Here is a 27,291-nt window from a genome sequence, read left to right as displayed (position 1 = left end):
CGGCCGGGTTTGAGGACAGAGGGGCCTTGCTCCGCTCCGTTCCCCTGCTTCTCTGGGAGAGGCTGTGCATCTGGAGTAGCTTAGACAGGAGGCAGTTTCCTTTGAAATGGCCGTGAGAGGCTACCCGCTGAGGAGGACTGCTCTCAAGTGGCTGCAGCTGCCTAGCGTCTCCTGGTCCCCACTTGCCCAGCTGGAGCAAAGGCGGTAGGATGCTCATGACCCTCTCAGAGAGCTCCTACTCCTCAGGGGTCACAGGGAAGATGATTTCCTCCCAAGGGTGACCTATGTGCTTTTTGCTCTGCCTGAAATCTGGTAGATGGTCAAAAAGCCTGTTGTTCCTTCGAGACCCCGTTGGATGTGGCCTCCTCCACCCCAACCTTATCTGAGAGCCCCAGCTGGAGGAGGGGCACATTTTTGGCAGCTTCCTTTCAGTATGCGACATCTCAGATTTATTCTCTGTGTTGCGGTCATTTCACCTGCTAAACAAATTGTTCTCTTTTTCTAAATTTTCAGTGGCACGTGGTTCAGTGCCTTCTTGCCCAGGATAGTAGTTTAAATGAATTCTTGTCGAGTTCCACTCAGTCAGCCTCTCTGTTCTTATGTGGCTGCTTGGACACTCCAGTCCCTTCCTCTGATGTTGTTAAAGAGAGGAGACTAAGTGAAAAATGGGGGTGAATGCTTCCTGTTCCCCTTACCCCTTGAAAAGCCCTCATCATATATGAAGTTCATGGCCACTTAAACAGTTTAAGGTTGATAAGATCACTTTCCCTATGTCCTACTCTTTGAGAGCATATTGAAATGAGGAGTGTTGATCTAACTTCTTATATCGCTGAACAGGGAAAACACTCAGATTCCTTTATGCAAACAGAGCTGAGGATTTTATTGGCAGGTTGTCAGGTATATAAGCTTTTCCTGTTGGCAGTTAGGTTTGGGGGTCATGATTTGAACTGTGTTCTATCCAAGTCTGTGTAATAATGGTCTAAACCATCTTGGGATCCTACCATCTGCTTCTAGTGGTTTAAAATAACTTAGCACACTTGGCAGAGAAGATGAGAGCCTGGCTAAGGAACCTGGATTTATACTGATAGTGTTCATTTCCATCAGATGAGAGGGAGTCATCTGGGGGCACTTCAGGAAGAAAGTTTGATTTTGCGACCATCTCAGAGCTGCATGTCATAGGTATATCACACTCAAACCACGAGAGAAATCAGCTACAAAAACCATGGGGGCTTCCCAGGTGGCACAGGGGTAAAGAATCTGCCTTCCAAGCAGGAGAGTGAAAGTGAAGCCTCTCAGTCATGTCCAACCCTGCGACCCCATGGACTGTAGCCCACCAGGCTCCTCCGTCCATGGAATTTTCCAGGCAAAAGTACTGGAGTGGGTTGCCGTTTCCTTCTCCAAGGTATCTTCCTGACCCAGGGATCAAACCTGGGTCTCCTGCATTGCAGGCAGATGCTTTACTGTCTGAGCCACAAATACTAGAAGGAGACATGGGTTCAATTCCTGGGTTGGGAAGATCTCTTTGAGAAGGAAATGGCAACCCAGTCCAGTATTCTTGCCTGGGAAATCCCATGGACAGAGGAGCCTGGCAGGCTACAGCTCATGGAGTTGCAGAGAGTCGGACACAACTTAGTGACTAAAAAACAACAACAGAAACACTGTAAAGTCACGGCTTCCTGGATACCTATTCAAATATATTAAAGCAAGAGGATAAATACCTCGGTTTTATCAGAGTTTGACAGTGTTCCCTCAGTGCACACGAGGCGCACTGGTGTACCCTCAAGAGGGAAAAATAAGATGTCTCAGGTGGCACATGTTCTGCTCCAGGGCCCATGGACGTCAGCATGCAAGGAGTGTTGTGATTCTGAGTCATTCTTGAGAAGGTCATTGGGGAAGATGTAGGCTGCCAATTGTTTGCTGGTGTTTGGTAACTGGTCGACAGGTTAGTGCTCCAGCCCCTTGTCTGGAATGAACCAGATCCTGTTGTGGACTCCTGATGCTTGGCAGACAAAGAAATGCTGACTCAAGGCCCTGGCCCTGCTGTAGGGATGAGGTAGCTTAGGACTTTTCAGTTCCTTGAGGCTTATGTTTGTTTATCACCTAAACCAGAGCCTCTGGAAGTTGAGGAGAAAGGAGCAGACAAGGACCTTTACTTCTCTGCCCACCAGAACTGCCTATGTATTCTGCTTCCCTGCCCCTCAGTGTAGAACCAACTGCTCAGAAACATGTTAGCTTTGCTCTGAAGTGCTCATTCACCAGGATTTCATCTGGGTCATCCAGAACAGAATGGAAATCTCTGCCTGCAACGAGGGTGCCCAAGTGAGTGGAGCTGGGGTGGGGACACCACAGTGTTGATGGTCAGCTATGTGGAGAGATTCCAGCTGCTGGGAGTGATCTGGAAGAAAATGTGTTCTAGAGCTAAGAACAAATGAAATCTCTCAGAAAATAACAGTCAAGATGTTGGATTCCTAAGCATCTTGGTTTAAGATGTCAAGTCACTGTAAAATATAAAAGTGTTTTATAATCCTCTAATCTGCACAGTGATCTGTACACTACTAATTTGGGAGTTAAAACAAAACAAACAGTAAAACCTTTGGGAGCCGTACACATCTTTCCACTTAGTCATAGAGAGCTCCCAGGGGCTCCTGGCATGTTCACACCTTTGGCAAAATGGCTTAGTGCCTGAATGAAGAATAAAATCTGGGTGAAATCAAAGATGCAAATCAGCTGGAATCTTGTTCCAGCATTTTCTAGAGGGACAATAGTTCTCAACTTTGGCCACATATTTGAATTAACTTGGGAGCTTTAAAAAATACTGGTGTCTGGGTCCCAGCCCAGAGACTTTGGTTTAATTGGTCTTGGGGACAGCTTGGGCACTGGGGTTTTTAAAGCTCCCCAGGTAATTCAAAGTGCAGCCATGGTTGAGCAGCAGGAGCTGATGAAGAAACAGTGGGAATATGTTTGCAGCTGGGGTAGGGGTTGGCGAGGGGCAGGGAATCAAATAGCTTTCTAACCATTACATTCTGAATTTATTTTGAATAAACAGATCTTTTCTTAATCTTTTGGAGTACCATGTAAGAGGCCACATTTTTAAAACTAAAACAAAGATGTGAACTTTTCAAAGGCGAATTTCTTGTTGAATAGTCTGAAGTGGGCACTTTTGCTATTTCTGCAGAACTGCCTCATTGAATGTCTACCCTGTAGTGAGTTCTCTGATGGGATGAACGTGCTCCTCAGCATGAACCAGGGAAGCGTGTGTGTGACTTTACAGCAGGAATTCAGCATGGAGCATTTGCACAGATAACAAACTCTGCATTTTTTTAGCATTGAAAAGAAAAACTGCTTTTCTTGAAGGACAAAGTCTCTAAAGTCATTTAGATTTTTTTCGGGTCTTGGGCGGTGTCACAGAGAGCTCCACACAGACCAAGAGTGGCTCAAGCTCTCTTCAGGCAGAAGGAACTAAGGGGGTTAAATATATCACTCAGTACCCTCACTGTATTTTCCAGATATGTATATAATTATTAACTTAGATAATGCTGTGTACGTTGGCTATAGTTACTAACTCTTTAAGAGCCACCAAACACCCTCAAATGAGCACAAGGGTGAAAAGAATCCAAACTCCTCTAAGTTTTAATGAGTAAGCGTTCACTAAGTAAAAATTGGAAGGCTTATTTCTCTATATATTTACCTCTCTTTAGTTTTTCTACAGACTGACCCTGAGGCTTACGTATATCATATATATTTATATTTATACTTTCGCAGCATCTATTTCAGACTTTCTGAACCGGAACACTGCTTGGACTTTGCTGGTTGGAAGTACTACCTTTCTGTTCACTCATAACCATTTCATGAATCTCCCCAGTCCCAGGCATCTCTCTTACCACTCTGTGCTCCCAGTCTCTGAGTCTCCTCTGTTCTCCCGAGGGCCTCTGAGTGGCCTTTCAGAAGGGCTACGGTGACGTGGTTCCATCTGTAACAGCAGGGCCTTTTCCTCCAGGAAACAGAGGTCTCTATCCTCTTTTTTTTTTCCCCTGACATTTTAAAACTGGCACCTAAAGCCCTGCAGAGGTTAACAGATTTCCTCACACACTCTGAGCTTCAACAGCACTATTGTTCCTTACCTCTTACAGAACATCAAAGCAAATTCCAAATGCATTAAAGAAATGAATATAACAAATGAAACAAAAAAGAAACTACAGAAAGTAAAGATATGTATTTTTCTGATTTCAGGAATATAAATAGAGAAACATACAAATGGAACAGAAGGAACCACAAGGCAAAAGATAAATTTAACTATATAAAAAGGGAACACTTCTGCATGTCAAGATAATACCTTAAAAATGAAATAGTTGGAAAAATAACAAAACAATGAAGAAAATATTTTAACACATGATATACATGATTAGAAAAAATGTGCAAATCATTCATAAAATGGGTAACAGCCCAATAGAAAAATAAGTAAAGGGGATGTAGAAAATTTACAAGAGCAATAAAACACTAATAGACACAAAAATTTTAACCTCACTAATACTTAAAGAATACAACTTAAAATAATCGTACTATTCATTATGAAGTTGGAAGATATTTTAGAATATTACTGTTCTGCATTGCTGAGGTAAATTGTAATAACAAAATGTTCATATTTCCTACTTTTCAGACCTCTACAACTAAGCTTGTATGAGGTAAGAAAATTGAAAGGTTAATTATAAAGAGATAAGGTTCTATATGGAGGAGGAAATGACAACCCACTCCAGTTTTCTTGCCTGGAGAATCCCATGGACAGAGGATCCTGGCAGGTTACAGTCCATTGGGTTGGAAAGAGTCGGACATGACTGGGCGACTAACACACTGAGGTTCTATAACTCAATGGATTCCACTACTGAACAGACAGTAGTGACTGGGAAACATGCATCGAGGAATGGTTACAAAGCTGAGAGACTGGAACTCTAAGGGAAGATGTATTGGAAAATTGTTATAAGGGTGACATAGATTTACTCTGCTTAATTTTTCTAAAGCAAGGGTAGAAATGGAAAGAAAATGAGCTTTGGCCACAAATAAGGAAGATCTTTCAGACTTGTCTAGTTCTAAAGTGGGCCAACTCATTTTCAACTCAATTCATGAGATGAAGAGTCTCATCAAGCAGAAGCCGACAGGCTTTTTGTCAGGGATGCTATAGAAGAAGTACTCTGAGTACTTTCAGATTTCCCATTTCTAAAGTCATCTTTTAATAACTACAGAACTTTCATAGAATGGTTTATTTCAAGAAGAAACTAAATGATCCCAGACAAATGAAGATAGTGGAAACCTGCAGGGAGTACATTTGGTCGACCAGTGTTCAAAATTTCCAAGTACCAACTAATATCTGTAGTCGAGCACTTAAACACTTAGACGTCTTGAGTCTGCTGAGATGTATGGAGTAATGGCCCTTCAATCCCAGAAAACAGGTCTTTGTGTTTTGTTTCTGAGTGAGAATTCTTAAAGGTGAGGTTTTTCCCAAAGCTCCTTTTGCCATATCTGTCCACGTCCCAAAATAAATGTGATGCTTCCTGTTAACTGTGGTGGGTCCGGCAGTGGCCAGTTCACCCCTTAGGACTTTTCATACTAGCCAAACTCTGAATTTGGAGATGAAGTATCTTAAATGTGGTCTGTTCCAACAGGGACATGAGGATATTTTTAACATCTTAGCACCTGGGAGTTATTTCAGTATTTTCAGAACCACTCTGTTTGGCTAACATCAAATGACACCTCTCTAAAGGCATGCAGTTAGATGCCAATGTTTTCCTTTGATATAGGATTTAATGAGGGTGAAATCAAAGCAAAAGTTATATCCCAGAGAGATGGAAAAAATAGCAGTATGTAGAAAAAGGAAAAAAGTATGTTCATTTCTTCGCAGAATAGGCAAAAAGATTCTTGGTTCATAATAGGAGGCTTGAAATTCTTTCAATTAAAAATTATGACAGCTGAAGGAGAGGCTCATGCAGGTATGAACTTTAATCATTAAATATGAAACTTATTAGCCTCAAAGCAGAAATATTCTGCACCTCTCTCATGGCACCACCCACAGCCTGCTTCCTGTTAATTTTTTGTTTCTAATAATAGAGCTGAACTTTAATCCCTTCCCCTCAAATGTCCCTATTAAACAGCTCTTGAAGGTCAGGTGATGACGTGGCCTGGCATTAGGACAATCAAGAGACAATCCATTCTGAAATATCACATTAAACTTTACATTCAGACTTTCCCTCTAATTTGTCTACTTGGATTTCCTCAGTTCTTATTAGTTATGGGACCACATTCGTTAAGAATTTAGCCAGATTAGTTGCCACTGCAAGTTAGAGTGCTGATGAGAAACAGTTTTGTCTGGCACAAGTAGGATCTCAATCAAGTTGATGAGTGGATGAGGATAGGTACTCTCATTTCCCTGGGAAGCCTCCTCTGACAGCCTCTTTCCCTCTGAGGAGGGGCTCCATTAGGTTTAGGGGAGCTGGCAGTGTCTGTGTGCACTGGGTCAGAATATAATAAGCTGAGAGTGACTTTTAGAGACCTCAAATCAAACCAACTTACAGTCACTCCTGTATTCAATAATCTTTGAGAAGAGCATAGAAGAAACAGAAGGGAGTTCTTCCATCTAGTTGAGAAAAAAATGGTTTTCACTAAAATTTTGTGACTTGGAAATGGAATCTTAAAAACAGCTATGAACTTTTGATGAGGATATGAAGTTAGGATTTATGAAGAAAAGTTAATGGAACTGGGATGAGTTAGCCTAAAGGAGAGAAAACTGATGGCTCACCAAACACTTTTCGAATCAACTCATAATGTATCATGAATACATAATATATTATATTCATAAGGCTAAGATGGAATGAACTCAGTGTCATGACAGAGATCGGCTATCCAATGTATATGTATATATATTTGCATATTTATATATATATTTGTATATAATGTATATTTGTCAATATCATTATAATGTTTTACTACTTGACTTTTGGGGTAGTGCAGTGTTGAAGAAAGTACAGTTGACTCAGGGTAAGGAGAACTGGACACTAGATACTTTCTAGCTGTATCAGTTAATAGTTGTGTCACTCTTCAATAAGTCACTTGCTGCTGCTGCTGCTAAGTCGCTTCAGTCGTGTCCGACTCTGTGCGACCCCATAGACGGCAGCCCACCAGGCTCCGCCGTCCCTGGGATTCTCCAGGCAAGAATACTGGAGTGGGTTGCCATTTCCTTCTCTAGTGCATGAAAGGGAAAAGTGAAAGTGAAGTCGCTCAGTCATGTCCGACTCCTAGCGACCCCATGGGTCTGCAGCCTACCAGGCTCCTCCACCCATGGGATTTTCCAGGCAAGAGTACTGGAGTGGGGTGCCATTGCCTTCTCCGTCAATAAGTCACTTAGGGCCCTAGAATTCAGTTTCTTCAACTCTAAAATGCTTCATGGTGCTGTTTATTATCTATAAAGCCCCAGTCACAGGCACAGCCAGCCCCAGTGTTCTTATAAAATTAAATGTTCAGACATTATTGAAACTGTGGGCACTCATTTCCTAGGGGTCTTTAGACATAGGGCATCTTCTGGTCTAGATGTCCTTAGTCACAGGCTGAGGGCAGGGGAGCGAACCAGACCACCTCAAAACGTTATTCCAGCCCAGGTTTCTTAGCATCAGCGGGTCAGAATAGAAGAGCCAGCGTGATCAAAGTTGTTTCCTTCTTTTCCAATTTTTGGATCATTCTCCCTCCAAATGGAACTGAATATGACACATAGGGGAAAATGCTGGGATCTGACCAAACACTTGCTCCTGGTTTGATTTTCCCCTACAAAGTGAGTCCTCCTGTTTTTTTTTTTAATTAATTTACTTTTTAATTGAAGGATAATTGCTTTACAGAATTGTGTTGGTTTCTGCCAAACGTCAACATGAATCAGCCATAGATAGACATATGTCCCCTCCCTCTTGATACCCCCTCCCACCTCCCACCCCATCCTACTTCCTCTAGGTTGTTACAGAGTCCTGGTTTGAGTCCTCCTGTTTTTTGATACAACTTGCCTTCTTTGGCCCAACTTTGTGTTGCCTTCCTGTTTGTTGAAAGACATTGGAGATATTTATGTCTTGGGAGAGATGATTCCCTAGAGGATGATGTTCACTAATTTGTGATCACATGAGGCATTGGGCAGATTCCCTAGTGGATGGTAGAGCTGCACTAAAGGTGCTGTTAGACTTACCTAGAGGGGGAACTATTACTATCTTAGGTGTGAATGGCTAGTCTTTCCTTCAGAAAGATGAGAAAGCAGTGAAAATGACAGGGGAAGGACCTGCAGCTGGAGATTTTTTGGAAAAGAACTGGCCTGGTATTACCACCACTTTCTCTCACAGCATCGTTTCTTTGTGTGGCCTTTTGATGGCTTGAAGAAGCTACTCTCCTGGTGACCATAGAGACTATAGGCTCCAAAAGTGAAGTGGGAGTTGAGGGGAGGGGAATGGAAGAGAATAATAGAATCTTAAGAGTTTTATGGGAAGCAGTAATCTTTCACCTCAATGTCCCACTGAGTAAGGAATCTTAAAGCACCCCTGAGATGGTCATGTTGCTTGTTCTTTGATTAATAGTCTACCTCCTAAGGAAGCCTGTCTTGTCCCCAGTTAAACCAGGCAAGCCTTTGAAAAATGAGCTCATTTTGTGGTGATCTCTTTCTCTTTTAAATTGTAGTCCCTGGTTTTCTGTCATTTTAGAGGATCCTAGGCCAAATCTGTTTCCTTTCACTTAGCAGTCCTTTGAATAGCCAAAGAAAGTCCTCACAAGTTACCTTATTTTTCTTGTCTAAATCAAATCTCCCCATTTTCTTCAGCCATCCTTGAAGAATATATACTCCAGACACAGAATACCCTTCTCTGATCCACACTGCAGTTTTCTAAGTTTCCCTGATTCTATCCCATAGGGTACAGGGCACTCACTTTTTGTCTGGTTCCTAGAGTGAGAACAATCTCTTACCTAAAGAGTTGAGATTTGAGTGGTGGATCTCTTGACTAGTTTGTTCACCGGGATGAGAAACAGGAGCCTTGGCTGAGGGCCTGGATGCCTGGACTACGCATTTTGAGTGGCCTCAAGGGTGTTACCTACAGAATACCTGACGTCCCAGTGCCCCAAGTTCACATGCCACTACCCTTTCAAAGATCTGAACTATTTCCAGCCTTGATGGCAATTCAAAGAGAAGGAGAATTACCCCATGTTCTCTACTAATTGAAAAAGTTTGGCAGTATCTCCCTGCTCCTAAAGCCCCAGGCCAAAAGGCCCCACTGGTAGCCTGACTGGCACGCTGATTTGCTTTATATCCTCTTCCTGGTTGCTACCAACAGGAGCAGCTACAGGTTCCCCGAGCTTTCCATCCCTGCTCTGAACTAACATGGCTTCAGGCGACAGCAGGAATCAGCAGGCCAAGAACACAGAATCCGGCCCCAGAGGCTTATAAAAGAGAGAAGGAGACACCAAAGGCTGAAATCACTTCCTAGCATTTCCGTTCATCCTTTCCTGCGGAGTTTGCTGCACTGAAACGGCACCTTTCCTGTGAGACCCACATCCTAGAACCACTGAGGGTTCCTGCTCTTATTAGCAGTTACTGAGCAGGACAGTAGGATGTGGGCACTGAGCATGTACACGGCAGTCCCTGTCTGACAGTCTACAGTCAGAGATGGTGCAGCATGTTTTCTCTAGAATGAGAGGGGTATTAAATGATCAGTAGCTCACAGGAAGAGGAACCTGCTTGGAGAAGTGAGTGAAGGGCCCAAAGTTCCACAGTGAAGCAGTGGCAGGATTAGGGCTGGAATCCAGTTCTGTAGACTTTCAATCCCAAACTCTCTTTAATACAATATATGTATAATCATATGTGAGTGTCTATGGTTATATATGTATCTGTATGCATGGATGTGTGAAATTTTTATTTGTAGAAGGCTTCATTTCACCCATATGCTCTAACTTGATTATCACAATAACCTCGTCTGACAGGTGAGCAAGCTGAGGTCACAGAGGTAAATGGTAGCAGCTGGATTTATATCCAGACTTCCTGGTTCCAGCTCCCTCTTCTTCCAATTGCACGACATTGCTATTTAATTTCAGTTGGTGTTACCAAATTCCTCTTTAGAACCCCTGTGGAATGAAATACTCTTCTTCCTTGTCCCTCTCTGACAATCTAATAAAGCCATTACATAGCTCCTCAACAATATGATGACAAGGTGAGGTACAAGACAGCACAACTGGGAATGCAGCATATCAGTAGCCACTGACAGTCACTTCAGTCACTTTAAAGACAGAAGCGGGACAGAAGCCAGGATGTGGGCAGTTCAAACATCAGAGCTGTAATCCTGGAGGCAGGGATGTAGAGTTGGGCAAATAGGGTTAGAGGTTTGTACCCTTGGGTGATGGAGAAACAAGCTCATAAAATGATGTCACCTGTCATCATTTCTGCATGTTTCATGGTTTCGTGCTGATGCAAGTCTTATCATTTCTTTTTATCATAACCTTAACAAATGTCTTATCCACATATTATCTTAAAAGTCTAAGAAGATGCCACTTTTGAAGAACATCCTTAGAGCAGTTGTTCCTCTCTTCATCCCCAACTGGCTAGAGGTCTGAGGTGAGGAAAAGGAAGGCAATGAGTATTTACTGAGCATTTACTATGTGTCACGAAATTTATATAGAAGAGTTCATTTGCTCTTCTCCACAGAAAAAGTTTTACCGCTCAAGAAACTGAGGCTCACAGAGATGAAGTAACTTGCCTCAGGACATACAGCCAGCAAGTGGCAGAGCAGGGATTGACACCTTAGCCTGTTAGACTAAGGCCTTTGGTTAGTTTCTGCCATGCAGTACACGTGGTCTTCCAGACAAGGGGCAGGCTCAGCTCCGAATCATCTTGGGTTCTAAAGGACCCTGAACTGTCACAATCACTGCTGTGGAACCACCTTTGTGCCGGATGTGACTGTGCAGGTAATGACTGAACGGCACTGCAAGGCACACAGGCCTCAGAAGATCAGACCAGGATGAGGATTTTAGAGCTGGAAGGGACTTTACCATACAGATAATGCTTGAATTTTGCAGATGAGAAAACTGAGGCCTAGGGATTAGGACTAAAGGATTTGCCCAGGTTATTTAGTGAACCAGAACAGTGTCTTCTGCCTAGAATGAAGACCAGAAACTCAGCACACCAATCGTGAACTACTGGGAAATGGAGAGGGGATGAAATGCTCGAGAGTTCTGCTGGGATAGGTAGGCTTGAGAGTAATGGACATGCAGCCAGAAAAAAGAGCAGTCTGTGAACCAAGACTGCAAATAACAGATGCAGGGTGGGCTCAAGAGACTCAATAAGTGACTTCCCAGATTATGTTTTGTTCCCATCGCATACAGTTGGAAACCAAATGCAAGCCACCAAGGTTGCAGTGAAATGGCGAACAATTACAGCGCAAATAGTTGTGGGCAGCTGTGGGAGTTCAAGCCACCTGCTCCAAGTTTACAGCTTTGTTAAACTTGGTAAACATTAAAAGTGGAATGGGAGTGCTCCCAGTCTGTACAGCACTCATGTCCTTCCTGGGAGGCCTCCCTCCAGGATGGGGTGGCCTAGAGCTGCTTTCTGTTGGTAGAGGTCAGTGCTGCCAGAGTCTCTAGATGGGACTGAGGGCTGTAGAGAGTGTCACAGAATCATATAATTACAGAGTTTGAAGAGACTACAGAGCTCCCAGAATAGATAAGGAAACAGTTCCAGAGAGGAGAAGTGCCCAAAGTTATAAAGTTGGGGCAGAACTGACTTTTATTTTTTCTTACAGTGTTTTTATTTCTTTCTCCAGGTTTTTATTCACACTTATTTTTTATTATATTAAAAATTAATCCAAATTAACCCCAAATTAAATCTTTTAGTTAAATCCAAATTTTTAATTTATTAAAACTGACTCCTGATCTCTGAACTTCTGATTTTTGTCCAGTGCTCTGTCCTTTAGAGGTGCTCGACCCCACAAGATTTGTAGATGTTGACAAATAGTTACAGTAGTACAGAATGCTACCCCTGGAAGGGACGTGGTTCTTAACTACCACTGTTTCTGGTTGTTACATGACTGGGGGCACTATTAGCATTTAGTGGGTAGGGACCAAGGATTCTAAATAGCTTAAAATGTGATCATCTGGCATAATGCAGAGTCCTCTAGTCCAGATACCAAGAATGCCCTTTTTGAGATACATTTAGTCCATCATTTGAGTTTATTGTTGGGGACCCCAAGCCTAGAGGGGCTGGGAAGGGCTTGTCCAGGGTGCTAAAGGGAGTAAGCAGTCCCTGAGTGAATTAGCAGCAACCTTGGTGCCCTCAGCAAAACAGCCATCCAACTCCCTCCACACCCAGCTCCTACTGCACTCCCTCCTAAGCTGTTTCTGGGCTGGCACTTACTTTGACTTTAGGCCCTCCTGTCCATAGGGCTGCAGCAGATACTGGTGCACGAGCTTGTCCCTGAGAGTCCCGGCCAGTTTGATTTTCTTTCTTGATCGGTGCAAGTTGATGATAAAAAGTGTAATGGACCCTCGAACATAGTTGTGGCTGATACCCAGAGAGAGAAAGGGAAAGATGGAAACAGTGGTCTGTTAGATGTTTCTAAATCATTTATGGGCTGCACCGAACAGGACTACCCCAGGAAAGGGCATTTACTTCATAATTTTTGGCCATCCTGGACTGTGAAACACAGAAAGGCCTTGTTACTGTGGTTTCCTGCAAAGAAGATACCCACTTCCCACCATATGCCTTTTGTTTTTGCTTAAATATATTACAATGATTTTAGAAAACAAAGTATCTTTTTCTAAATATGGAAGGCTGACTGGGAAAAAAAGGAAAAATATAGAGAAACACAGAGAAGAAAAAGAAAAGTCTCCCATAATCCAAATGTTTTAAGATATGATAACATTTTGGTTGACAACCTTCCAGTATTTTTAGTTTAATAATTTGACAAATATTTACTGAGTTCTTTGACACATACATATATATTTCTCAGTTTTTACATAATTGGGATCACATTGTTAGCATGTTTTTTTTTTTTTTTAGTTCATGAACATCTTCAACATGCTGCCATGTTATTGTATTATATATTCTTCTACTTATAAAAGAATGCTAAGTTCTTCATTCGTAGAAATTTATTTAACTAGCCTCCTCCTTTGGGGACATAGTTGTTTTTAATTTTTTTGCTATTATAAATTATGTGATGAAGGACTTTATTTACATAAACTTTTTGGACATCACGCTATTTCAGATAAAGTACCGGAAGTTGCAAACACTAGGTCAAAGGGGATGCAGTACATGATTCCTCATCAAATATGCTGCTTCATTCTCAATGGGGCTCCTCCCTGTGGGAAGATTTTTTTGTCCCTGTTCTGTTGAGCCTAGAGTGATCACATGACTGGTGTTGGTCAGTGCAATGTGGGTGGACATGTTAAAACCTCTGGGCAGAGGCTTTAGTAAGCAGTCCATATTTTGCCACGTCTCTTTCCCCTCTGCCAGAAGTCTGACAATGTTCTTGATTAAGGCTCTCTATTGATCTGGAATGAGGATGATATGGAGTAGAGCTACAGCTGAGCCGTGACAGATGAGTAGTGTGAAAGAGAAATACATTTTCTTAGTGAAAGCCATGGAGATTTGCAGGTCCTTCATTATCACAGTATAACCTTGCCTATCCTGACTAATACATTTTGATAACATTGATATTATCTAGAAAGCTTGCATCAATTTGCTCTGATCACCTATGTGTGAGAGCACCCATTTCCACATATCCCTAAGAACATCAGATATTAATAATAACCTTTTAAAAGGTTACAGTTAAAGGTTTAAAATATCACCTCTCAAACCCAAGAGGTGATAATGGGATGTCAATGTTGTATTAATTCGTATTTTTAAAAAATTCACACTGAGGCACAGTATTTTTCTTATTTGCCTCTTTGCCATTTCATTTCTTCCTTTGTGAACTGACTGTTCATGCCCTTTGCCTGTTTTTCTATTGATTTTTAAAAACTATTTATTTATTAAAGATAGTGATCCTTTGTTTTCAGGTATATTGCAAAATTTCCGCCAGTTTTCTTTGACTAATTCAGTTTGTTTACATTGTACTCTGATGTATAAAAATTAAAAACGTTTAGGTAGTCAAATTTATTGATCTTTTTGATTTCTACTTTTGCTGTTTTATCTACTCCATGATTATAAAACTATTCACTGTTTCAGAATCCTTTTAAACCAGTACAGGACATTCAGAAGCTTGAGAGAACTACATGCTTGTATGCAACAGCCTTTAGCATTATCAACAAGACTGCAGTGATTTCCTTCTCTCTTGTAGGAAAAAGGATTTTGTTTCTAAGGGGTCCCTTAGGGCCCCCTCTGGATGGGTTAATGAGAGAAAACAGAAAAACTGGCCTCGTCCTGCCTTCAAAGGAAGAGTTCCAAGAAACTCGAAGTCAACTGAGCCCAGAGGAAAATATCATTCTCTGTAGAAAGAGCACAGCTCAGCCTCTGAGTCACTCATCTATGCCTCTAAAGGTGCTAATTAAGAGTTGAGTGACCAACAGCAGGTTAATACAATAACTTAGATTTAAAAAAATACAGTTTCCAGGGCTCATTCCGTTATTTAATCCATTTGTGACTGTGTCTGAGAATCGATATTTAAAAGAAAATCTCAGGATATTTGGGAGATGAGTTTGGTTTGGGAACCACTTGTCTAGAGTAATCCGTTAAGATTATGTGATTAATTCCCAATGTATACTCTTTTGGCTGTGTGTCTGATGATTTTTCTTGCATCTGTAGGAGGGTACATTATTGCATTCAAGGCTTTTTGGATGCCTGCACTGATATTCTGAAAAATTATTAAGTGATAAATTATTAAATGACCCTTCTATTTAGTCCTTTCTCCTCTGGTCCTTCTTCTCAATCCCCTGAAGCATGTGAACCAACTTTTGGAGCCAAATGAGCTCAATCAGAAGAGAATGCCAATTTATTCTGAGCGGACTTGTGTCATCAGAGACCTGAAGAAAGATGCTGCTAGCCGATGCCAGCATCTACCATTATTGAAAGTGAAAGTCACTTATTGTATTTGACTCTTTGCGACCTCATGGACTACATAGTCCATGGAATTCTCCAGGTCAGAATACGGAGTGGGTAGCCTTTCTCTTCTCCAGAGGATCTTCCCAACCCAGGGATAGAACCCAGGTCTCCTGCATTGCAGGTGGATTCTTTACCAATTGAGCCACAAGGGAAGCCCAAAAATACTGGACAGGGTAGCCTATCCCTTCTCCAGTGGATCTTCCCGACTCAGGAATTGAACCAGGGTCTCCTGCATTGCAGGTGGATTCTTTACCAACTGAGCTATCAGGGAAGCCATTACCACCATCATTAAAAAAAACACCAACTATTTCCACTAGTGGGCTTTAAGTTGTGTGCAAAACTGAGGAAGACACCATTAACTACAGGTACTCTAGGCTTCAAAGTGTGAGCGAAAATAGGCATGCAAGGATACCAATTTTCACAGACTGTGGTAAACTCTTCTGCTAACTATCATCCGACAACCTTCTCAAAGGCCAGCAGCCCGGGAGGAGAGAGCTGCGTGCTTGCATTTATGAGTTTCTCCTCTGCAGAGTTAGGGCAGAATGAGCACTTGGAGACCGCAGAGGAGAAGGGCAGGATGTGGGGAAGTGGTGGGTGGGAGGGAGACCTGAAATCACAGCATTGCTTCAGGGAAAGCTATCTTTTCAAGCTGCTTGGCAGTGGTCTGATTTCCATTTCCATAGTTCCCTGGGGGAGACAAACCAGCACTGAAAGCCAGCTCAGACACCAACTTGTGGAGGCTCCCATAGGGCTCATGGAGCCTCCTCAGGGATGACCTGGCACTGAAGACCACCCCTCAGTCATTCCTTTCTGCTGCTTGGCTGGTGGGCAAGGACATTAAGCAGAGGCCTTTTGGCTGTGAAGACACATTCTTGGCTGGGGAATGCAGCACCAACCTGAAAGCACTATGTTGAGAATCCAGATTCCTGAAGAATGTCCATTCTCTGCCGACAGAAAAATAACCTTGGAGGAGTATCTGCTCACTAAGAAAATGGGGTCTTATTGAAGGTGTGGCCTGGAGGCAACTGCTGACCTTCTGATGTCGTCAAGTCCAGGTGGCTTTTGGTTCTCGTAGTTAATGCCCCTTTCTATCTGGTAGAACATCTATCTTGCTCCATGTCTCACTCACGGTGAGACTTTTTCACTAGGAGAAAAGGCCTGTATCTGGAGTTCATCTTTCCGCCTGTTCTTTTGCGGCCTGACATCTCTGTGTTGCCATGGGAGGAGGAGGAAGTGAGTCAGGATGGGGGTTGGAATTGGAATATCATGGATATAAGAGGTGAGGGGTGTCATATTGGGAGGTGCCTCTTGACTTATAGATGAAAACCAGTCCCTGTTCTAGAAATATTTCCAGTGAAGCTGGGAGACTAGGAAAGGGAAGGGAGGATGATGCTTTGAAATCCATGTCCATTTCCAGTGAAAGTCTACGTATTTGAAAACTGGGTTGGTCCATTTTCTCCAAATCTAATTCAAAGTTTTTGGGTTCGGTAACAGTCAGGCCATGTTTTTCCAAACATCTTTTTCCCAATTTCAAAGCCCCTGTGTATTTTAAGGGAAATTTAATCCACATGTTTCTGATTCATTTACACTTAACTCATCAAAATATTGTTTTGTAAGAGCCATTCGATGTCCAACAAGCCTCAGGAACCTTTTTATGAGTTTTTAAAAAAAACTTCTTCTGAAAAACAGGAAGTCGTGCTTTGCCAACAATAAACAAACTTGAACCCCAAAAGACTCAATTTTTCTTCTGTATCCACCAGGCTCCAATTGGTTCTGAACTTGGCTAAGGATCTCAGCTCCTTGCCAGATACATACATTGTGTTAGCAGAATGGTTTATAAAAAGACAGTTTCCTAGTCAAAACCTGTTTGTTCCCTGAATAAGAAGCCTTAGGGTGAGAACTGCTGTGCTGCCAGGTCCTAATTTGTTAGCTCTAGAACAGAAAGCAGAAAAGCACCTGCTAGTGTTGGTAGGAGTATCTGACTCAGTTATCCTAAATCAGTCATAAAAGACAATGTTCTACTAGGTCAGCAATGACCCACAATGTAAGAGATGCCATGAGAAGCAGTGAGGTATTCAAGTAGAGGTTCATGACTGTCAGGGAGACTGTAAAGGGAATTTCTATGTTATATAGGACAACAGGCCAAAGATCTCTAAGGGTTCTTTCCAAATGTAAAATTCTTTATATTATTAATGTTGCTATTTGTATATACATGTGGTACTGTAGAACTTTTGGAATTTAATGCGATTACACTAATGCAAATAATTGGTAAGAGGCTTGGCACACAGTAAGTGTTCCACATATACCTAAGTGCAGGAGCTATTTTAAAAGACCTTTTTGTGGATTATTCTATCAATAAACTCATACTTTCTCATCAATTCCCTGTTTTGACCAAGGATATGTATTTTTACTGGTCAAGACTGAACAGCATGAAGCTAACATGCACACGCTGGGACATTTCCGTGACCTTGGTCTCTTTGGCTACAAATAAACCAAGTGGATCAGGAGTGCTTCCTGATAATGTTGTGGAGGGTGAGGGGGCTCAGACAGGGAATGTGGCTTCCTACAGAGTACCAGCAGAGACACTTCTATCCTTGTGCCCATCTATCTAAGGCACTGGACACCCACTGACGTGGAGGAGATCTGCAAACTCAGCCAGCTCATCCTCGGCTAGCTCAGTGTGTCTACTGGGGGCTTTCTTCTCTAATAAGAACAAAAAGACCTTCACCCCAGTAATCTAAGGTCATCCGTGACATAGATTAGTAAAGTTGTTTCTTTTTTTTTTTTTTTTATATATAGGGAGGAGGGATGGAACTGACAGAAGCACAGTTTCCCCGGAGAGTTTCTGGAATGACTTCCCATAGAAAGTACAGGAGATCTGGTGATGGAGAGAGAATATTGAATACAATGAACGATTTTATGCTGGTGAATGCAAAATTCTTAAGCACTCCACCATATCCCTTTCTTCTGGCCAATGTGGTGACAACAAAGGGGAAGAGAGCTAGAAGTATAAAGCATCAGTGATGCCCTGATGCCCTGTTTCTGCATTCATTCATAAAACATTCACTGACACCTTCTTCAGGCCAGTCACTCTGTGGGACACCAATAATACAAAAACGCATGAGGCATTGGCCCTGAGTGCATGGTATATTCAGAATATCAGTGACAACTTCCCACAAGAATGTTAAAGAGCATCAGGATGAACACTGGGATGAAACCGAGTGAGGAGACCTCTCTGAGGACCCCCCAAATTCTGCTAAGCCCATGGCTTGGCTACTGACATTTTCTCCTGGGTCCACAGAGCCATAGTATAAAGGGCACAGGCTGATGTGCTTCCCAAAAGAGACAAAAGGTGCCAAGAGAACTTTTCCTCTCTTGAAGCTGGGAGTCCACTTTTTGGGTGGTTACCTCAAGGCCAGGGTGGAGACAAGGAACACAATGTTTCCTTGTATGGTGATCAGATAACTCCAACCAAGGCCATAAAGCAGTCACTCTCTGTCAGCTATTGGATTGAGCTTCCTGTTGAGCAAAAGGGACGTTGAAAACCTCTGGCCTCTGCCCAATCCAACCTCCTCTCATCCACAATAGGCACTTGTATCTATAGACAAGACAACTGGCCCCTGGCCCCCTTGTACTCAGAGTGATTCTTTGAAAAATCTTATCATGATAAATTAATTGGCATGGCTCCTCTGTCATCAGGGAGGGGAAGGGGCATCTGTTGTAACCTGACCACTGGAACCCTTTGTGCTCTCCACTGCCGGTGATCGGCCCTGATAGGCTCTCTGGAATGAAGGTCTGGCTGGAGGCACTTGCTTCCTTCTTCCTCACTCCCATTCCACACAAGGTTTCTCTGCCTTAAGAGAAAGGGTTCTTAGTTCCAGGGCTGCCTACTCTGCTCCTTAAATTGGAAGCCTTGTAAGAAAGCCATATTTGGTCAGGTGGGTTTTGCTTTAGGCTCTGTTTTAAGTTTTTACCTTATGATCCTCATATTTTATATTTTATATAAAATATTTTATCTGCTAAACTTTATGTACTAATTATGTTTCCTACTTCTTAAAAGACAACCCCGACAACCTCAGCTTCAGATGAAAAAGAGGATAACCATCCCCATTACTGTGCTGATTGTTCAAGGTTTGGCCTCCTAAAAAAAGGAAGCCCAGATTTTATTTAACCGCCTAACCTTTAAAATAGCTGAAATGATTTTCAAAATACTGAAATGGCTGTAAAGCTGATGTGACTAGCTTTGGGCACTCCCAGCTTGGGGTGCACTGGTACGTGGTTAGGTTTCTAGTGGTACAGCTCTCCAACATGCATCTTAGAAGAGTAGGCTGATTTCCTCAAGCTCTGCTGGTATATCTTAGGAACAGATTTTATATCTCTAGTTTTGGTTCAGGCGTGGGCACACAAATAACCCTCCTGGGTATTACATCAACTGGCTGAGAGAAAATGCTCAATAAAAATTTGTTGGGTGAAGAAGTAAATAAACAAATGGCATGTATCTTTATGAACATTTTATGAATAATTCCTGTAAGTGTGAGAAAGGGGTTTTACTTGGAGAAAAAACTGTTCATCAGAAATCATTTGAAACTTGCAAAGAGCGGGTCTAGTGAATCCAGAAGCAGTTTTCAGTGTCCTGAAGGGGTCCAATGTAGTATGAAGTTCTCAAAAGGGCCTAAAAATTCTCAGGGGTGGTCTCTGTGCCATCTCTCTGAACACTTACTTGTGGTGGCTAGTGCAGTGAGCATAAATCCTTAGTTTGTCCCGGATCACTCGGCCTGGCCGGGGCTTCCGCTGGAGCCCAGCCACGTGCACAGCCAGGACTTTGGGGCCAATCAGGCGCTTGTAAAGGAGAGAGAGCCAATAGTCCTGAAGGAAACAGAGAAGCAGAGAGTCAGAGAGCGACATATACTCAGGTGTTCTGAGTAAACATACAAACACAAAGGCCAGAAAGCACTTCATACCAGGAGTATAGGGAAACAGGATGGGAAGACTCTAACCCTGTAAGCAAGGTCACCACACCGAAGCACTCATCTTCAGTTCATATGAAATGGGCACTATCTAAAGAGGCCTTTGGAACTGACCAAATGAGGAAATGTCCATGGGGTGAACCCAGAGTGGCACACAAAGCAAATGAATCCGTTTTTCACATATAAAAGAACAACCAGCTAGGGCCTTGAATTTTCAACTTTCTTTCCCTATGACTTTTACTTTTGGCACAGACAGTAAAGAATCTGCCTGCCATGCATGAGACCCGGGTTTGATCCCTGGATCGGGAAGATCCGCTAGAGAAGGGAATGGGAACCCACTCCAGTATTCCTGCCTAGAGAATCCCATGGACAGAGGAGCCTGGCGGGCTACAGTCCAAGGAGTCACAAAGAGTCAGACAAGATTACTGAGCAACTAACACACAAACATTACTTTCATACTGGTTTATGACTTCTGTTTAATTATAGAATGTAAGGTTTCCAGTCTTTTAGGATTGTCACTGAGAATCCAAAATGTCATCTTCCAAATATTGTCACTAAAGACTGTTTCTGTGGTGGGAGGAGGATGAAGCTCCTTCAGACAGGAGACCAGAGTCCTGAAGTGAAGTGAAATGAAAGTCACTCAGTCATGTCTGACTCTTTGCGACCTCATAGACTATACAGTCCATGGAATTCTCCAGGCCAGAATACTGGAGTGGGTAGCCTTTCCCTTCTCCAGGGGATCTTCCCAACCCAGGGATCGGACCCAGTTCTCCCGCATTGTGGGCGGATTCTTACCAGCTGAGCCACAAGGGAAGCCCAAGAATGCTGGAGTGGGTAGCCTATCCCTTCTCCAGCAGATCTTCCTGACCCAGGGATTGAACCAGGGTCTCCTGTATTGCAGGTGAATTCTTTACTAACTGAGCTATCAGGGAAGCCCAGAGTCCTGATTCCAGAATCAAAAATGCAAACAGAAGAATGCAAACCATGGTGCTAATTCTTGGTCATCATCAATAAATCTAAACTAAAAAGTTTAGTTCTTTTAACCACTCCAGGGTCCATTTGTAACTGATTAATAACTACTGAATCTGTAATCCACACATGTATTTGAACTTACAAATGCCTATTTACTGCCACCTTAATTTCTACTGTTGCTATTATCATGTTTTATTTTTATATTTAATGCACAACATATTTTGTATTTGTTTTGCATTTGCTTTTAAATCCTACCATGGGGTAATGACTTAAGTGTTTATAACTCATCATATAAACAGGGCTTCCTAATTTGTTTAGGAGCTTCCTCCCTCCCCACCAATTCTGGAATTCAGTGAACATCCTATTGAGTGCAGGCATGCTGTTCAAGATCTTAAAGACATCAACTTTGTTTTCTGAGCTTTCATCTTTTCAGGCAGAAGCCTCTTAATAATCCCCCCCACTCCCTGCCACTTTTGTGGTCATTTATAACATCAGGTGATAAAAAGTTCTGGTGAACTGCATAAATCCAAACAAAGTCTCAAAGCTCCTGTGTCACCAGAATAGCTCCAGATCTTCCTTGAGCACTAAGCCTTGCCCAAACATTTACCTTATTTAACTTTAAGTCCCCTTAGGATGGCAGTTAGATATGGTTTCCTTATATTTAAAATGGCAACTATGTCATCATTGTCAATCATGCAGATGAAAAGAAAACCTCATTGGTTCAATTTGCTCTTACTTGGTTTCAAGTAATCTTTGTGAAGTTATTATCACAGTCACAATATTTGCAATGGGATGTCTATGTCTTTCTCATTGATTTGTAACACACCTTTCAATATTAGTGGTAAGAATCCTTTGGAATATTTATAAAACAAATATTCTGTACAAGTTTGTAGTTTGTTTTTTTATTACTTTTTATGTTTATGACATGGAGAATTTAAAAAAATTTTATAGAGAAACATATCAATCTTTTTCTTTTGACTTTTTCCTTTTCTTTTATTCTTAGAAAGTTCTTCCTCACACAAGGATCAGATCAATCTTCACTGACACTTTTTCTAGCTCTTTTTATATTACCATTTAAAAATTTAACCTTTTAGCTCACTGAAAAATATTTTGGTGCATGGTAATAACTCTATTATTGACTAAATAATTTATTAGTTGTTGTATGCAGGTCAGGAAGCAACAGTTAGAACTGGACATGAACAACAACTGGCTCCAAATAGGAAAAGGAGTATGTCAAGGCTGTATATTGTCACCCTGCTTATTTAACTTATATGCAGAGTACATCATGAGAAACGCTGGGCTGGAAGAAGCACAAGCTGGAATCAAGATTGCCAGGAGAATATCAATAACCTCAGGTATGCAGATGACATCACCCTTATGGCAGAAAGTGAAGAACTAAAAAGCCTCCTGATGAAAGTGAGAGAGGAGAGTGAAAAAGTTGGCTTAAAGCTCAACATTCAGAAAACTAAGATCATGGCCTCTGGTCCTATCACTTCATGGCAAATAGATGGGGAAACGATGGAAACAGTGACAGATTTTATTTTGGGGGGCTCCAAAATCACTGCAGATGGTGACTTCAGCCATGAAATTAAAAGACGCTTACTCCTTGGAAGGAAAGTTATGACCAACCTAGACAGCATATTAAAAAGCAGAGACATTACTTTGCCAGCAAAGGTCCATGTAGTCAAGGCTATGGTTTTTCCAGTAGTCATGTATGGATGTGAGAGTTGGACTGTGAAGAAAGCTGAGCGCCGAAGAACTAATGCTTTTGAACTGTGGTGTTGGAGAAGACTCTTGAGAGTCCCTTGGACTGCAAGAAGATCCAACCAGTCCATCCTAAAGGAGATCAGTCCTGGGTGTTCATTGGAAGGACTGATGTTGAAGCTGAAACTCCAATACTTTGGCCACCTCACACGAAGAGTTGACTCATTGGAAAAGATCCTAATGCTGGGAAGGATTGGGGGCAGGAGGAGAAGGAGACAACAGAGGATGAGATGGTTGGATGGCATCACCGACTCGATGGACATGGGTTTGGGTAAACTCCGGGAGTTGGTGATGGACAGGGAGGCCTGGTGTGCCGCGGTTCATGGGGTTGCAAAGAGTTGGACACAACTGAGTGACTGAACTGAACTGAACTGTAACATCATATAGTAAATAATCTATCCCTAAACTCACCTTTATCACAAACTAAATTTTATATGCATGAAATATGTGTGTATATTATATAATATACATTATCATATCTGTTATATAATATGCCATATATACTATATTTTAATGTATATTATAGATACATTATGCTATATAGTATTATACAATATACTATATAGTGTAATGATTATTACATTATTATAATATTGTATATCATAATATATATATAGTATATACAGATATATGATACACATACTAATATACAATACAATATACATTATGATATATAATATACATGATACATATATAATAATATGTGTATTATATAACACATGTATAAAATCTGTTATACATACATAAATATATATAAGGGCTTCCCAGGTGTCCCAGTGGTAAAGAATCCATCTACCAATGCAGGAGATGCAGGAGATGCGGTTTGATCCCTGGGTTGGGAAGATCCCTTGGGGGAGGAAATGGCAACTGACTTCAGTATTCTTGCCTGGAAAATCCCATGGGCGGAGAAGCCTGATTGGCTATAGTCCATGGGGTTGCAGAGTCAGACACGACTGAGCAACTGAGCACACTCACACAAATATATATATATAAATACATGCAGATATAATATATTTTATGATATGTATATGATGATACATATATTGATGAGAACTATTATATATACTATATAATAAATCCATATTACATAGATTTTTCTATTTTTTCTTCCACTGAACGCTCCATTTAAAAAATATCAGTTTCACATCATTTTCATAATAATTAGCGTTTTAATCTGCAGATTCACATTTATTGCATTATAATTTTTTCTTTTCTTTCAAACATTCCTTAACTAAATTCTGAAAGTTTTTTGTTTGTAGTGGTTGTTGTTGCAGAGAAGTTTGAAGCGAGCACAAATTTTATTCTATGTTTGGTTAGCCTGCTTGTTTTCTATCTCTTGTGTCCTGTTAGGATGCTTATAGGAGTCATGTTTTATTCTTAACATTGGAACTTTTACCAGGAATGTGTCAATGTGAGTTTCTGCATTAATTTGCCAGTATTTGGGGACTACTTTTAATCAGAAAGACAAGACCTTTCTTCAATCTGTGAGAATTTTCCTTAAATATACCTTCAAATTCTTATGTATCTGCTTTCCATATACAAGAGCATATATGTAACTTAATGACAATTCTGAAGCACATGAGAACCCATCACCCTTCTTAAAAGCTACCAGAATACACACACACTCTTGCATCTAGTTATGTGAGTCTTCCTTTTCTCATTTTTGTTTTTCACTCTCTTGCTTCACAGTTTAGTTTTATCTCTGTATCTGCACCTAAGCAATATATTATTTAATTTGTTAGTTTTATAAAAATGGTATCACATGATATGTGATTTTCTGTGACTTACTTTTGTGATGTAACATTAGGCCCTGATGATTCATTCAGGTAGTACACATACTTAGAGTTTGTGCACGCTAAGTAGCTTCAGTTGTGTCCAACTCTTTGTGACCCTATGGACAATATCCCAACAGGCTCCTCTGTCCATGGGATTCTCCAGGCAAGAATACTGGAGTGGGTTGCCATGCCCTCCTCCAGGGGATCTTCCCCATGCAGGGATCAATCTTGTGTTTCTTATGTCTCCTGCATGGGTAGGCAGGTTCTTCACCACAAGCGTCACCTGGGAAGCCCACTTAGTATTCCTTTTCAATATTGTATGATACTCCACTGTGTAAAAATACTACAGTTTATTTATCCATTCTTCTGATAGATATTTGAGTCGTGTCCTGCTTTTTCTATTTGAACATTCTTGTTCCTGTTTCCAAAGATCCAGGTGAAGAAATCTAGAGAAGCTTTACTTACTCCAACTGTGATTGTAAACCAGCAGCAGCCTCATCAGCTGAGTGCTTCTTAGAAATGAAATTCATGGACTTTATCATGGGTGAACCAAATCAGAATGTCCAGGGGTGAGGCCCCCAAATTGTGTAGCTTTCTAGGTGATTCAGATGCTTGATAAGGTTAGAGAAGCACTGTTCTACAGTACAAACCTAAGAGAGGAATTGCTGGGTTACATGTAGGTATACAAATATGCAGGCTTACAGGATAATGCCAAGTTATTTTCCAAAGTGATTCCAATTATTCCAACTTACACGTCCTCCAACAGTGTCTGTGTGAGTTCCCTGTGATCCACAGCCTTGCTAACACCTGTTATTTTCAGACCTTTAATTTTTACCATTCTAGTGGGCATAAAATATCCATTTCTTTTTGTATGTTGTTTAAGTAATCCTTATTCATGTCTAGTTCATAAAGATATTTAACGTTTTCTTTTAAAACTTTTAGAGTTTCTTCTTTCATAGTTAAGTTTTTAATCAGTGTAGAATGTAGATTCCCCCCAGGGGAATCTAGGATTTGGGCTGGTAAGTCAGGTGACAGTAGGTTAAAAGCCAAAGTGAACATCAAATTTGCACCTTTACTTAGCTCTCTGCACTGTTTGCAGACTCCTTTCTCACCCTTATTCTATTCTCAGTTCCCTATCTATCCAACCTTTTTTAAAAAAACTCCACTTTCCCTCTCTCACTGTCCTTATTTCTCCCTCATGTAAACCAGCAGAATCAAATTATATTTCCTTCCTTCCTCCCTTTCTCCTCTTTCTTTTATTTTGCTACAAATATGTGTCATTTATATAATCACAAATAAAATTAAACAAATGGAGTAATTCCTGAATATCTCTTAAGGAAATGACATGAAAAGTGAAAAAATTATCTTTATGCATAGGGTAGGTAGGAAAAAAATAAAGAATGCACATATATATATATATATATCTAACAACAAAAACAACAAAAAGACATTGCATGAAAGATGGAATATAAAGAGAACTTTTCAAACAATAAGAATCATAAAGAAGGAAAGCAAATATATTAGATTTTCATGTCAACAAGAAAAAAAATCCAAAGCAAGGACTGCATTGCAATTTTCAAGGGACAAAGAGAGACTGACCAGACATTCTTTAAGTGTATCAAACACGAGGAGAGGTTGAAGAAAAATAGTGTCCATTTATTAGTTTGAGAGGGAAAACAAATAACAGATGACACTAGAATGACAGAGGTTTTAAATCTTTTCTTTTTCTTCAGTATTTGTCAAAAAGTCAATTGTAGTCTGAAAGCTAGCAAATGCAGTATATAGAGTAAGTTGAACCAAAATAAATGGGAAAAGAGAAAGAAACTGACAGAAGTTTGCAGAATTTACTGGATTAATCACTGAACCACATGTTCCTTGAGGTCTAAGACTACTTACCCATTCCTAAAGCCCGTGCCTAGTAGAATGCCTGACTTACAGGAGGTGCTAGAATTCAGTTATGGACTGGGTACTATGTTTAAGTCTCCATACTAGGCAGTAGGAATATAGTGGTGGATAAGACAAATTCAGTTCCTGCCAACATGAAGTTTATAATCTTAGCAAGAAAAATAGTCCTTAAGCCAGTGAGTTAGATAATGAATTTCGTTAGAGCTAATGGTAATGAGAAATCTGTGAGACTATATTGTATCATAGAAGATGTGGCCCAGTATGGGGTGGAGGGGTATGGCCAGGGAAGAAGTTTTGTTGCCAGAACCAGCCTGGACCTCAACCTGGGGTCTGGGTGGAGAGGTATGGTCAGGGAAGGAGTCCTGTTGCCAGAACCAGCCTGGACCTCAACCTGGGGTCTGGCTTCCTGGGGGCAGACTGGAGCTTTGGAGTGTGCACCACTGTGCAGGAAAGGTGGCAAGGGGCAGCTGCTGATGGAGATGTGATCAGAGTTTGGGCTTGTAGCCTGGGTTGTCTACACTGCATGACCATAAGACCATAAGATCCTTAGTGACTAGAAATTAGACTGGTCACCAGAAATTCTATTTTAGAAGAATATTTAACAATGTCAAAAGATGTTCATTATAGTGTGCAGAAAAAGGACAGACTCTAAAATAGAGTGATTCTATTTTTGAGGGGTAAAAAAGTATCTCTGCAATTAAACTTGAAGGATATACACTCGAATGAAAACAATTATCTCTGAGTAGTTCCCCTTTCCTTCTTCCAGTTCCTTGAAAGGCCTATCCTCCCGCACCTCTGGGTCTTCAGAATGCCA

The 27,291-nt window shown here is 41.2% G+C and overlaps 1 protein-coding gene across 3 annotated transcripts in view; it reads right to left on the bottom strand.

Annotated features, from left to right (window-relative positions):
- The window catches only part of HPSE2 (heparanase 2 (inactive)), a 658,038-nt gene that overhangs the window by 9,335 nt on the left and 621,412 nt on the right, over positions 1–27,291 (bottom strand). For all 3 annotated transcript variants that reach the window (XM_081549219.1, XM_081549229.1, XM_081549238.1), the window contains 2 exons: positions 19,815–19,960; positions 12,410–12,556 (listed from right to left, as the gene is read on the bottom strand). In XM_081549219.1, the coding sequence (XP_081405345.1) occupies positions 12,410–12,556; positions 19,815–19,960 (293 nt within the window). The remainder of the gene's footprint in view (positions 1–12,409; positions 12,557–19,814; positions 19,961–27,291) is intronic.

This window comes from Giraffa tippelskirchi, chromosome 2 (assembly GCF_054371585.1).
Source record: "Giraffa tippelskirchi isolate mGirTip1 chromosome 2, T2T-mGirTip1v1.2.pri, whole genome shotgun sequence".
NCBI classification, from domain to species: Eukaryota; Metazoa; Chordata; class Mammalia; order Artiodactyla; family Giraffidae; genus Giraffa; species Giraffa tippelskirchi.
Note: the sequence above shows the minus strand (reverse complement) of the source record. Positions and strands in the feature narration are given on the sequence as shown.